At 39.4% G+C, this 14701-nt stretch overlaps 1 protein-coding gene across 7 annotated transcripts in view; it reads right to left on the bottom strand.

The window, feature by feature from the left end:
• LOC113476639 (catenin delta-2) overlaps positions 1–14701 on the bottom strand; it is a 266375-nt gene that overhangs the window by 235787 nt on the left and 15887 nt on the right. For 5 of the 7 annotated variants that reach the window (XM_026842471.1, XM_026842466.1, XM_026842469.1 and 2 more), the window contains exon 2: positions 10684–11002. The exons of 1 other annotated variant lie outside the window; for it this stretch is intronic. In XM_026842471.1, the coding sequence (XP_026698272.1) occupies positions 10684–11002 (319 nt within the window). The remainder of the gene's footprint in view (positions 1–10683; positions 11003–14701) is intronic. One more of the 7 variants, XM_026842472.1, reaches the window with a different exon arrangement.

The raw sequence follows: 14701 nt of genomic DNA, 5'->3' as shown, positions 1-14701 counted from the left end.
TTTTTTTTTTTTTTTTTTTTTTTTTTTTTTTCCCATAAACGTCCTTCTGAAGGAAAACAGCTCTATCAGTTCTTCCCTTCACCCTTCCAAAACTCTTAGCAGACCCAAGAACTGGACTCCCATTTTTACTGAAGGAATGTATATAATCTTAAATACTTCAGGAGAAAGCTTTTGTACAGCACTTCTCTGTTGGTTTTTTTTTCTGGGGCAGGGTGGGGGGGTGGGGGGATATTCTGGTGTGTAAATTGTGCAGAAGCAGAAAGGTAACAGATGGTTGCTGGAGCTGTGCCACAGTAAATGCAGTGGCTGACAGGATCTGTTATCTCTTAGTGGCTGCAGATAAAACCTTTACAGTTTAGGATAAAATTTAATTAAAGAAATGTAGCTGCTTAAAAATGAAAAAAAAAAAAAATCCACTAGAGAAGACTATGCAAAGAAGATTTCATCCCGCAGAGAAGATTTTATGTATTTAAAAGAATTTCTACATACATGAGAGGTTTTTCCTTAAATGGCTTTCCTTAAATAGAGGTTCTACAATTTGGCTACTCACAGCACATTCCGTTCCCAGATAGGATGGTAAAGCCACAGGAGAAATCAAACCCCCTTCTCCCACTTTTTTCCTGAAAAAACTATTTAAGATCAAAACATCTAAAGGATCCTCTGTGCGCCAATCTGTGTGCAGTCAGAGCTTTACAAGACATTTGGCAACTACTCTGATGCAGAAAAATGTCAAGCCTTCCCTATTAAAAGCTATTGGAAGGGATCACAGAACTCTACAGAAAACTCAGAAAGCATAAATAGGGTAACCCCTTACAAAAGCCAACTTCTTGCGGGGGAAAAAAAAAAAAACCCTTCCGTTCATTTTAAGGTAATTCAAGACCGTAAATTTAGGTACAGTGATACAAACACCTACGCAATTATAGGACCACATCAATGAACAACAGAGGCTGCTTCTATCCATGAACTGTTGGACGTGAATTATAACTGACTTAAATAGTTCAAACGTTTTATGTCTTTAACTAAAGTAAACCTTATTAACAGCAAACTATTGTTTGTGAGTAGGCTCACACACATTGGCTCTCTGCAAGCAGATAACTAACCATGCACACAAAGCACGTAACTAACCATGAGAAATGCAGCTCAAAGTAATGAACCAGAAAGGGAACAGCAGCAACATAATTCAGCCAGCAGGAAAGTATTAACTCCACAGAAATACAAAAACCTGTAGATTGCTCCAGGCTCACCCTCAGCTTGGAGTCCTAGTAGGCATCTCCTGGTCTTCACTGACATGGATCCTTTGGGTCCTCCTTGTAATGCAGCAGCAGCTCCAGCCTCTGCTGCTGGCGAGTGATGCCGTTCCACCCTGTCATCCCGCATGTCCTGCAATCCCTGGCTGTGCACGTGGCATCAGCCTGCCCTTAATACAAGGGCATGGGATCAGTAGGTCCCCAGTCAGCACCATTTCCCCTCACAGTCTGATGGGCAGGTCCCCTCCAAGGAGCATGCCAAGGGGCACTGCTGTTGCAGGCTGTCCCCGTGTCACCTTGTGGGCGAGGAAAAGTAGTGCGGTAATTCTGCACCCACATCACTGCCTCGCTAGTGGGAAAATTCCAGGTCATTAACATTATACCTAACATCTTACATACCATCTCAGACCTTAGGCCAGGGGAATCCACACCTGGAACATCCTCCTTCTTCTTGTTGAGACATGTTAAGAAATAAAATTGATCTTTTTTCATTGTTCTGACCCTGTGATTTAAGGTCAGTTCTTTGCCAGAAATTGTTCCAATACATGAAGGTCACATGATATTCTGCACTTCAACTATCTATAAGCCAAGAACCCCATACCGCTGTGGAAATAACCTTCCTGAGTTTTGGAGGCATAGAGAAGTCCCAGGTAGAAATCATGTTGGTATTTCTGTAAGGAGATAGCCAGGACTATGAAAGTGCAAACACTGCATTAGTATACAGTGGTCTGAGAGGACAATGAAGTTATATGAAAAGCAGCCATAGAAATTTAGTTTCTGAATCCTTCCAGGACTCACAGTGAGTCAAGAAGAGGGACCACTTTTGATACTAGTAATGTGCTGGAACAAGTGAGGCTGATCAGCACAGCTTCTGAGAGGTTAACAGAGAAAACACAATCCTAAGAGAAAGGTAAGGGAGTTGCATTTAATTAGACACTGTTAAACCTGTGTTGTCAGTATTCATTCCTCCCACTTCCACCAACATGCATGCGCGCGCGCGCGCACACACACACACACACACACACACACACACTCACACTCACACTCACTTTCCTTCAGACTCATCACTATAAGGACCATACTTTCAAACTAAGTTTTTATATTCAAGATGCTCAAATTCAGGTAGGTGAAATGAAGAACATAGCATCAAACAGCATAAAACCAAAAATCAGCCCTCCTCTTTGAAATGCAGTATGTGATCCAAATATATCATGTCCTGGAATGGAATAAAAGAATTATCAAGCTAACTTCAAATAATTTTTCAAGAGTAAAACAATAAATTCAAATACTCTAAGTCTTTAAATCTGTGTGGCTTTTGCTCATTCCCTGAAGTAAATTACTTATTTTACTTTGGGACAGAGTTTGCATGGGTCTTCCTTTCCCCTCATATGCCTTTCTCCTCCATATTTTTACATTTGGTATATTCAGGAAACTTAGAGGTCTTACTCTGTCCTCCTTTGGGCTAAGAAAATCTTTTAGATTCTTTTCAGGTCTTCAGCTATCCAGATCCCTCTACTTCATTGCATAGTAAGGATAAATGTGACCCCATTACAGGTGGATGGCAAGCTAAACAGCAGGTGATCCCACTGTTGCTGCAGTGGCTTAAAAACCCCAAACTAACAAAAAAAACCCCAACCCCAAGTAAAAAGAATAAATATTTAACAGTAAGTCTAGAGACTAGGAGTTTCCCTGGCAACAATGGCTGTAGGATTTCTATGGGGTAGCTTTTGCTTCCTAGGAAACCACTTGCTTAATGCTAAGAACTGTGATGCATCTCTGAAACTCACTTGTTCATCGAGCTCCTGGAGTGGGGCAGTGGAAAGGGGTGAGGAAGAATCCAAGCGGAGGTGATGGAGATTGCCAGAGGAACAGCGATGCCCTGGAGAAAGACAGACTAGGGGCTGGACTTCACATCAGGCTCTGATGTTGAGTGAGCTGGCAGAGATCAGTCTATTCCCATCTAACGTATCTGATCTACACAGAGCTATGGTTCTTAAAGTCAGGCTGTTAATTTATAAAAGCTATACAGTTCTGCTAGAAACTAAAAGTTGTTGATCATTCTTTCCCTTAATCATTTTTAGCCCAGCTCTACACTACAAACATTATTTCAGTAAACTCTTGGTGTTATTCACTTATGGAAATCTCCTTCACTTTAAATGATGCATTTTGTACAACAGCTACGTAATTAGCTGGATTTTGTTTCCTGCCAATAAAATGGTTGTGCAATATCACACCGAGGTCCAGCTTCAGAAACTAACAACCTCTGCACAGCAATTTATGTCTCAGTGTTGAAGATGATTTTCAATTGCTTTTTTTGAGGAGAAAATTGGAGACTATGTGTCCTAATTTTAGCAAGCTTTCTCAAAATTTTGCCTATTCATCTTCTCCACCTAACACACTTCCCTTCCCTCCCTCCCTCCCATCATGTTTCCCCTGGAAGTAATAGAAAAATTATCCTTTGAACTTAAAAGCAGCTTACAAATTTAACTGACTTTCAGCATCCCTGTAAACAGTAGGGTCATTATTATCCATTTGGCTGACGAGATGTCCAAGAGCTACTACTGAGAAGCTTCTTATGTGGTTTATCTTGCCAGGAGATCGTAACAGCTTACATGAGCCCAGTAAAGCCTGAAAGTATGGTTCTTCTCCATGTTTTTAATGTCTGGTTGGAAAATATACTTACAACATTTTCTGGCTCTTACAGTCTGTCATCACAGAAAGGCACCACGCAGATTTTGCATCTGTCAAAGTTTGCAAATGAGCCACAGGATACTGAGCAAAATGTGTGGCAAACAAAGGCAGAAACTGTATTGAGACATATATTCACCATTAGAAGCTCAGTTATGCTGTTCAAGATTGAGAAATGAGCTATGGACAGTATGAGGAAGAGGTACACTGTCCACCTGCTTCTTCATGGATCAATGAAGTCATTAAAACATGCAACAGATTAAGAAAGAACCAGTGGAAAGGCCTTTGTAGCCATTCATCAAGTGGCAGACCAGCATTATTGGGAGGGGGGTGGGAATAAACAATAAAACTGTCCGAAAAGCAGACATTGGTCTCATCTCCCCCTCAGTTATTAGATGTGCACTTATGAACACTTCATGAAGCTCCAGCCTGTCCTCCTGAATGCCCTGTATCATTGATAAGTACATAAGTGTCCTTTCACTTCTGTCCCTCCAGCATAAAGGAATTACCTTCTGGTAGAGGGAGAGCACTGTAAGAGCTAAACTTTCAGATCAAAACAAGAGATGAGGCATCATCTGTCTCAAAATTACACTCTGTATACTGCATAAATAACCTACCAAATAAATTTGCTACATATAACCTGTTCTACTCTGCTGATAGCTTAGGAACTGTAAGCACTTCTGGACAGACTCATTATTCAAACTACATGGACCAGCACCATTCGTGTTACTGTGATACACCAAAATTGTGATGTTCTGTGATTACAGTAGGGCAGGTTTGTTAATGATGGGATCAGATTTCTTTAAAGACTGGATTGCAACAAAATAGGGGGTGGCCTCCCGCACTGTCAATAAAATGGTACTAGTCACAGAGGAGAGGAAGTGGGTGCTACTGCTTCATGAGCTAAAAGCACAATTTATTCCTTCAGTACACTTCAGGGGTTTTTGTGTTTTTTTTTTTGTTTTGTTTTGTTTTTGACCCCAAGCATTTCTCCCAGGAGAAAGGAGCTTGCTAAACAACATGGGGCAAATTCCAGAGAGAAAAAAATAGCAAATACAGGTGGATACTGTTGTGCATACTGAATCACACCTGCTGCGCTGTGAAATGACTCCACCGATGCCATTTATAAACCACCTCAATGTAAACAGTGGAAAGACAGAAACTGTTGGCACATACAGCAATGTGCTCAAATACACACAAAAATAAGTTTTCCACGTTCTGGGGGCCACTCTATTTCAGCACAAGTTGACACTTACATGGACCAGTTAGCTCCTCATTTATCTTGTTATGCTCAAGCCAGAACTAAACATTCTCTACGAAAGTCTTTTCCAGCCAAGTTTTCCAACTATGTAAGTCTCCTGAAATCCCAAATTAACAGACTGTAGGATAGTCTATGGATTTGGAGAACCACCTTTGGAAAATCACCTCCCCTTTTACTTTACCCTTAATTTCAGATAAAGATAAGAGGCATGTTGAAAACTATTGAGTGAAAAGAGCTGCCTATCACACACTGAGTCATAGAAAAGCAGGAAGGTACATCTGCAAGCCTGTTATCTCTTATCCAGACCAGGAATATGAACTTCAGTCTTCTACCTCTTGGGTCAGAGAGTTATGCCAGAGACCCACCAACACCACCAACAGCCCTCTGGATTCTGAAAAACCAAGCCCAGATCTCACGACTGACCACAGCAGTGCTGCACAGTGTTGTCACCAGCTGTACTGTGGTCATGGCAAGGCCTTTTACTCCACCACGTTTCTTTCTGAAGGTGACAACCCTTCCCAAAGAAGATACCAGTCACGTTTCCATCAAGATGTCCAACCTCTCATACATGCAGGTTTACACTGTTGTTTTCTTACCTCATTACACAGCTCAAGTGCCTGGCTGCTATTCAAATTTACAGTAGACTAACCCTATTAACACTGAGACAATCATTGGAACAAAGCGATATTAAATATATGTTGAAGACTCCTGCAGAAACATTTATCTTTTAGCAGGCCATGTTCCAAATTCTACGTGCTAATCTTATAAGCAGTTTTACTGGAGCACAGAAATGTAACTAGAGTTTATTTTACTTTTATCACTTTTCCTACAGAAAAATAAAGCTCTCTAGCTTGTATTTTGCAAACGAAGCATATTTTTGTGGAAAAAAAAAAGCGGAAAAAAAAAAAAGGATGAGTTTTGAAACTTACAGTTCACACAAAATGTTCTGTTCTAATTTATTTCCTTTCATAAAGTCAAAAGGAAGCCAATTTAAAAATTTATAAGATAGACAGCATCATCATCTTCTGCTTAGGAGGAAATTAAGGCCAGTAGAGGTAATGAAATGGAAAGTTGACTCTGAAAGAGCAAAATGGAGTAGAAACATTTCAGGGTATTACAGTTAAAATATGCAATACCTGGAGAACTCTGTCTCTATGCTGGCCTATACTCAGAAAATTCTAAAGGTGAGAACCTCTATGAAATAGCTGGTTTTAAAAAGTTGCAACATGATTCTACTGCTAGTGGTTTGGGGGTTTTTGAGTGTTTTGTTTGCTTTAAACAAAAAGCCCAATCAATATTGTGGTCTGCTCTATAATGAAGAATGAACTCTTTATAACTTCATTCACCAAGTTACCCCATTTCTTCTGAATAAATGGTTTAAAAGATTCTGAAACGTGTCTTGGGAAAGAGGATGCTACAACGGAAAATTTTAAGTGTAAATCAATATAATTCAATGCAATATGAAAATGGACATTTGAATTCTGAAATTCAATTTCGCAGCCTTAATGGAATGTATTCCACATAATTCTTGCTTTTAACTCAGCATCTTGGCAGATTCTTTGCAGAAGAAGATGGGGGTATACCAGCATGTAAATAAAAACTGGCAATAAGAGAAGTCACAAAACACTGAAGGAAACAGGTTGACTCAACACATCAAACCAGACACAGTGAATTTGTAAACAAGCAAAACCACTGTTACTGCAAAACTTCATTGATATGTATTTAACTGAAGGGTGTGAAAATTATGTGGTTTTCATGTTTTGCAGCATCAGCAGCTGTACATGTACATGGTTTCTTACGAGGTTAAAAATGCAAAAAATTAAGTAATTTACACACACTTGACACGTTTGTATTTTGGAGTAAAAACTGGAAGGCACACAGACTGACAACTGGATACCGGCTCTTATATTTCTAGGACTCACCTGTTCCCCTAAAGTCTAGGAATAGACAAACCTTAGATAATTTGTTGGTGCCAAGAGACAGATTAATCTTGCCTAACTGAAAATAGGCTGGAAAATATCGCATGAACATATATTTCTGACACCTTAAAATACTCATGACTCTCTCATTCACAGTTCAGTAGGAACCAAAAGCAAGACAACAATTAGAAAATAAATATTGTTCTCTTTCCTTCCTATGACACTTTTTCATGTAAGAGATTATGGCATGAAACTGTTTATATCACAGCCCTACTACATATTTCTCTTCTTTTTTTTTGACATGAAATAAACAGAAAACACTGTTCTGAAGAATCAAACTGTAAATTATGTTTGATATTCAGCTTTTCCATTTTCCATATGCAGAACTTAAATTTTATTTCTGACAGGTGACATGGGGCTTATTTTCTTTTTAAATAACAAAGCCTCAGACTCTCCACCAGTATAGATATATACATTTTTTACTACCTGTTATATGAGCTCATATCAGCTAACAGTCTACCTGTGTAAATTAAAATTATTCCCTACACAAACTTGTTAATAAATATCTTGATACTTTTTAAAAATAGTATTCTCCTAAACTTTAAGTTAATGAACATTAACTGCATTTTATGACAGTTGGATGATGCAGAACAGATGTTGAGCTAAAATTTCATTTACCAAATGTCAGCTTAGAACATGTATGTAAAACTGGAATATTAGTAATCCAAACTACATGGTGAAAACAATGGAAAAAATTGTCAACTACATCTGTGCCTGCCAACCATTTTTCTGGGACTTCAGATGAAAATTCCGCCTGAACTGAAGATTCCAGAAAATAATGTTCAGTTTTAGGAACTCTAATTGCTTATTAGGATCAGTACATTCTCTTCTGGGTATCTATTTCTCATCTTGAGCTGACTGATATATAGCAAACACTAATCAAAAGCCTGCAATTAGTATGCTTTTGTCTTGCAGATCTTCCTCTGCCAGTGAGCCTTTGTTTGGGGCTTTGGTTGGACAGGTAGGCTCAGTATCTGAAAATGATGCCTGCCATTCCCCTCCAGGATTCGTGCCAGTCACAAAAAATCCCAACCAACCAGCCAACCAAAGGAACAATATGTCTGTAATGAAACTCAAAACTTATCAGTTGACAAATTCCACCCGCTGACCAACACGTTTACTTTTTTCTTGCTGCATAAGGTATAAACAATAACCCCCTGAGGAACACAATGCAACTAAACACAGCATTGAAAGTCCTTCCCATATTTGGGCCATGTTTTCCTAAATTACAATTATATCTCCCATGTGCTACCCTAAATAATTTCTGTCATTCCATAATATTTTTTCAAGCATCTGGAAAGTTTTCTGTCTCCTCCTTTCCACGCTTGTCATTTATCTACATTTTTTGTAATCTATCCATAGAAATCAACATGTTAAAGGTCTCCTGATTGCTGTTGTTGCTTTCCTACAAACTCCTTCCAATTTTTCAATGTCTTTCCAAGAACAGCAACTGCCGTAGGCCACAGATAGTTTCAGAGGCCAGTCTGGTGGACTGTAGCTTCTGGGGACTAAGGCATAACATAATCAGGTGTGCTTCTGACATTTCTTGATAAGAACTATTCGAACCAACAAGTAAGGGCAGCAATACTGAGTAAAAGACACCATGCACAGCCCGTGGATCAAATGAATCAGATCAATACAAAAGGTATTTTCTAAAATCCCAGTCCATCTAATAGTAATTAGTAATAATATTTAATGGTCCCCTCTAAAGAGTTTATGAAATTCAATTTATACCCATTCACTTCTGCTTTACCTACAGAAATCAGTATTCATGAAAGCACAAATGGTATCACAAGACAAGAAAGAATCAAAAATCAGGCAAATGAAAATCTTGCAAGAGGAAATCTTCTTTTACAAGCACATATCCTATACATTAACTGACTGACAGTTGCAAAGCGATAGCAGAGCAACTAAACAGAGATAACCTTTTCTTAAAAAGATACTGTCTAGGATCTGTAGCGTATCGTAAGTATGTGTTTCCTGTCTACAGGGAGCAGTGCCTTCAACATCATCATGCTTCTCCTACGAACATTTGATATAGATTACCGTCATTTCTCCTCTGGTTTACTGCACTCCTAATGTAATGTTCTTTAAGTCTGAACAAGAGACAATTACAGAGCAAAGCTCTTTTTTTCTCCATGGGCTTTTATGTTCTGGAATACAAATATATCAAAATACCAAGGTTTTAGAAAAAGACTGTTTCCCTCTAGTTACCAATGCTTGCTCTAGGGTAGAGGGAAGAAGGGGAGGAATTCAATTTATATTTTTTCAAATTTCTGGAGGAAAAGCTAAGGGGGGGGGAAAAAAAGGTTAAAGCAGAAGTGTTCTCAACAAGTAAAACTCTGCAATGGCAGAAGTAGCTGTAAGCAGTGATGTTTCTGATGTACCATAAAATTTAGCTGTTGTGTTCCTGGCTGGAGAGACAGAGAACTGAATGCTAAACAAGTAGAGAGGTAAGGTTGATAAGGTTTGCTTTTTTAATGCAGAGAAAGAAATCTTTTCAAATTGTTGCTTAAACACCTCCAGCATTTTTGTTGGGGGTAAATTTTTGGGCTCTCCCATCATTAAATTGCATGTAGCAAAAATAGATAAACCACACCATCTGCCATTGAAAAGCCCTGTATAAATTAACACTTTCAACAAGTTTGAACTTAAGTTACCAAAGAGACTTGCTTTCTTTTCCACTGGAAAACTGAAGAAAATCACCAAGTGCGTTAAGGATTACAGTTAGCATTTCCATTGTCATTATCATGGAAGTCAAATCACTCGCCAGAAAACTCTTTCTCTCTAATACATCTGCCTGTTTGGGATACTCTGCTATATATCTGCTCGCTATAAAGCTTCCTCCTTGCACCTTCCCTAGGTACAGGAGGATGGTCATGCCTCACAGCAACATTAAAAGTTGTACTATATATTTAAAAAGCATGCACAGTAACAACCATTTCTGCAAAGCTGTAATACATACATTCTGTTACCACGTACTGGCATTGGAAGCCTGCACAACACAGAGGGTAAAGCACAAGCCTGATTACATGTTGCTTCGACATTGCTCTGTCTCATTGCACAATACCAGAACATCGTTTTCTGCAGCTTTTATGAGTATTAACTGCAGACAAACCAAGAACTTTAACAACTTCTGCCCAAGGAGCAACTTGAAAATTCTATCCATTAATGGTTAGAGTCAAAACAGTCATACCACTCCTCCCATTTTCAGACAAAACTACTTTCCATAAGCTTTTGAGGGGTGGTAGTACTGTAGGCAGGCTGAAGACACACATTCAAGACCACACCTATCATCTCGTTTCACAGAAGAGCTCATGAGAGCCTTCCAAGGCAAAGCACTAGGACAAAACTGCTATGCAAACAAAATCTTTCATGTAAAATCACGGGGTTTTTGGTTTTGTTTTGTTTTTTTTTTCAATATTCAACAGCAAAAACATACAAAGCAAACTGCAATTACAAACCTCTGCATGATCAAGAAATAGTAGACAAGGAAGGTTTCACCCACCTGGGATCTTTCTGAATGCTATCAATGGAAGGTGACCTAGCCAAGGTCCCTTCAGGTGGGATGGCTGGCCCAGATTTGCTGTATGGTGATTCAACAGAAGGACAATACTGCAGCTGTCGGTAGGGGTCTGCGTAATTGGAGGCTGGGCCGGCCGCATAGCTGGCCCTCTGGAAGGTCGCTGTTGCGTTCTGTGTGCCGTGTTGACTGCCTGTGCGCTGTAAGGGTACGGAGTCGACACCAGGGGAAGATGGGGCTACGACAGGAAAGTAGGGACAAAGTAAAAAATTGAGGACCTGTTCACAGAAATGGTTAACCAGGTCTAGGCAGAGGAAAAAAAAACACACACACATATAAAACAGGGGTCCAAAAAGAATGAGGAAAAAAAACCAAACAACATTGTCATTTTCAAAACCATTGAAGTAAATAACTGTCAAACGAATTTCTAAATGACACTTCTGGACTAGAAGACTTTTACACCAATTAAATAGATCATAGCAGTGCTTTTCACCTGGGGTTTTAACTGCACTAACCTGAAATGAAAAGAGCGCAGAAGCAGCATGGGAATCGGGACTCACAACCACCACCAAGTGAGGCTTTTCCAGACCTTACAAGGGTGTGAATCAGTCAGATCAACCAGCAAAAGGAGGGTCAAACCAGGCTCAAGAGCCCAAATTGAGACAGATGGTTTTATAGCACAAGAAACAGACAGGCATGGTCATCCCAAGTTTGTAGCCCTGGTATCCGTAAAGCAGGTACAACCAGACACTTGCTACTGAGAGTTGCTGCCTACTCTTTTTGTTAAAAGTTCTTATGCGCATTTCACCTTAAGTAAGACTTAGGGGACTGATACTGCTAACTCAGTCTGAAAAAGAGCTAAGCACAAGGTGATCACATGGATGTCTTAATGCATGCCAGCAATGGCTGTGCTCACACACCACAGCTCAAGATTAATGCATTACCAGTTTTGAGCCGCTTAACCAATAGATGTAAAGTGACCTAATGCTTTTGTGACTGAAAAATCTTATTAATCTCTCTTGTAGCCCATTATCTTTCTGTTACAGCATCATGTACTAGAGATCCAGTCTGCTTTATAATTCTTATTAAACACGCAGTATTTCTGAACCAAAGTCCAGTCAATGGCAAATGGCTTATCACTGTAATGGGCCGAGGACCAATATCCACATGATCTTTGGCCTGGAAACAAATACAAATTAAATGCTGGCTCTGCTCAGAAGGAAATTCGGGCTGTTTGAAGTGGCACATGATCTCATGGTGGCTCCTGTTTCCCCCTGTCCCAAGACAACAAGAATACTTTTGCCAATGGGAGTGGGCCCGGGTCCAGGACTACTTTTAGCTGGGTGAAAATCATATGTTAAACTGTAGGCAAAACCACATATTAAAGAGGCAGGTTTTCATAATAGATTTCCCAATAATTTCTTATAAACATGCACATTTACATTTTAAGAAAATAAATATTTAATATATTATAGGTCCATGAAAGGGACTTTAAATGTTTTATCTCAAAGCGTCAGCAAATGAAATACAGTGAGCTTTAAATACAACTACAGCATTTTTATCTGACCTAGTACTTGTCAAATTTACAACACCCGAAAATTTTAAATTTGTATCAAATCTTCTCCTCATTTCTAATTTTTTCTTCTGGTTCTGAAGGACATAATTTTACAATAACAAGTATTATGTTATAACTTAAAACTTGTAAGTGGGATCACCCACTTATCTATTGCCCCATCATTGGGAGTGTTCAAGGCCAGGTTGGACCGGGCTAGTGAAAGTGTCCCCGCCCATGATCTTTAAGGTCCCTTTCAACCCAAACCACTCTTTGATTCTGTGATTACATTAACTTACATATATAGCAACATTTCAGAACTACCGTTTTTCCTTAAGAAATGAGTAATAAGATACATATAGACCTTTTCGTAAAATTGCATCAGTTAAAATGCAATAACAGTATTAGCATACTGAAATATCTCATGCACAGATCATGCTAAATTCAGTGTTAGGAAGACACAAGGGAAACATCACATTTTAACAGGAAATACACACAGTTCAAAATAAAAATTTGGTGCCTTGTGAGAAAAAGAGTAAAAGAAAACAGAGAAAATACTGGAAGTATTTTCAAGTGCAAAAGCAAAAAATGAAATTGTATACTGACACAGAATACTCTTAAGTACTGCCACTCTGCAGAATATGCTGCTAGCTTTTGACATGTGGGGAATTGCAAAAAACCCTACAACGCTAATACTGCTGAAGACAAGAACTTCACTGCAATGTATATTGCTTTGCAAAATATTCCACTGCATTTCCCTGCCTCTTCTTTGCAAGACAGTTCGATGGAAATCGTGTTTGTTTTTAAACTCTTTGAAAACTTTTCTATTTTCTCTTTTGTCTTGTTATCAAAATAGGTATTTTTATGAACTGAAACTAGCTGTTGCCCTAACACCTACATGCTTTTTGAGTCACTCTGATTCATTTCTCAAATTATCTTCCTAGCAGACTGTTACTTCCTTTTGAATTTCATCACAATGAACACAGGAGTGCCACAGTCAGAATAAGAGAATGAGACAAATATATGACTTAGTTAAACATTCACAAATCAGCTTGTTTGGCCAGTGTTACCCAGATCAATTAAAAGAAAAAAACAAAAGTCAAACAACTAACACTTTAGAAGAACTTGTACATCTAACTTGACTACAGCCCCCTTCATGGACTGTCAAAGGGTTAAGCTTTAGCAGACATTTTTCACTAGTAATTTCATGTAGAATTAAAGCAAAGCTATCTCCTATCAAAACATTACTCTTGCTTTAACAAACCCTTTTTCAGCCAGACTTACTGACTGAAGTGTGGCTCTTTAGGCTATGGAAAACTTTCCATCTATTGAGATCTCTCTTCTATTTAGCTATTAAAACAGAAAAGCCATAGTGATTATGTCTATTAAAATAAATAAATTCAGAAGTCCATTTGCCTCACACAGCAAGAGCAAGCCTTCAGTGAGCATGGGGGCATGCAGAAGTCACACACTTGGAGTGGCCCAGAAAGCATTCATGTACCAGCTATCTTTGCAGATGGTCATGAAACATTTTTACATGTTTTTAAACTGAAGACACTTACCTCTTTCTTTAGCTTTCACATTTGACTCTCAAATCTAAACCACCTACACCTCAGCCAGAATCACCTCATCACAGGTAAGACACAATACTACTTTGACAAGGATCAGGGGTTTGCCCCAGCAAGGGAAGAGAGGAGTTAACAGAAGTGCTGTTTCTGGAGAAATGGGCTGCTTCCCCCAGCTCAGCACCAGCCAACAGCCCAGCTATCCTGGGATCTGTCCTGGCTGAAACAGGATCATGGCCAAGTCACTTCACTGCCCTGGGTCTATGGTGGACCCTATTCTGCCTCCACATAAAGGTAAAACCACAGTTATGTTGTGAACTTTTGAAGAAGCAGGTCTTGTTCTGTGGACACCTTGACACCCTGTCGATTTAACAAGAAGCTTGGAGGTAAAGATGTCTACAAAACGAGACCTGCTCTTCTTCTTCAAAGTCCCAGAACTTACAAGGAGATCAAGATTAAATTCAAAGAAATAAAAGGCCTCAAAAATTTTACTTACCCTGTATCTTGCCTTGCCAAAGTGACCACCTATGTAAGCACTGTTTTTAATAGTGACTGCTGCCCCACTTCTAAAAAATTAGATGGAAATTCAGTGGTTGATGTCAGATACATATCACAGGTTCTGCTCTGCTCCTTTTGCACCTCAGCCTACTTACAGCTCCTTCCTGCGACTGCTCAGTAGTGGCCTTGCAGAGGCACAAGGAGAGGGAAACTGGCAATGTGGCCGCCCCTTCCAAGTACCCCACTCCAGACACACAAGAGGGGCTTGTACAGACCACAGCCTGCAATGCTGATGTGGCTTGCACTGACGGAGGATCACAGCACCCACTCTCTGCCGCAGCTGGCAGATACTGAGTATAGCAAGTAACATGCTCAGTAGTAGGCAAAT

The sequence above is a fragment of the Athene cunicularia genome (assembly GCF_003259725.1).
Source record: "Athene cunicularia isolate RWA chromosome 2 unlocalized genomic scaffold, athCun1 chr2_part1, whole genome shotgun sequence".
Lineage (NCBI taxonomy): Eukaryota > Metazoa > Chordata > Aves > Strigiformes > Strigidae > Athene > Athene cunicularia.
The sequence above is the reverse complement of the archived record's forward strand: the minus strand, read 5'-3'. Positions and strand labels throughout refer to the sequence as shown.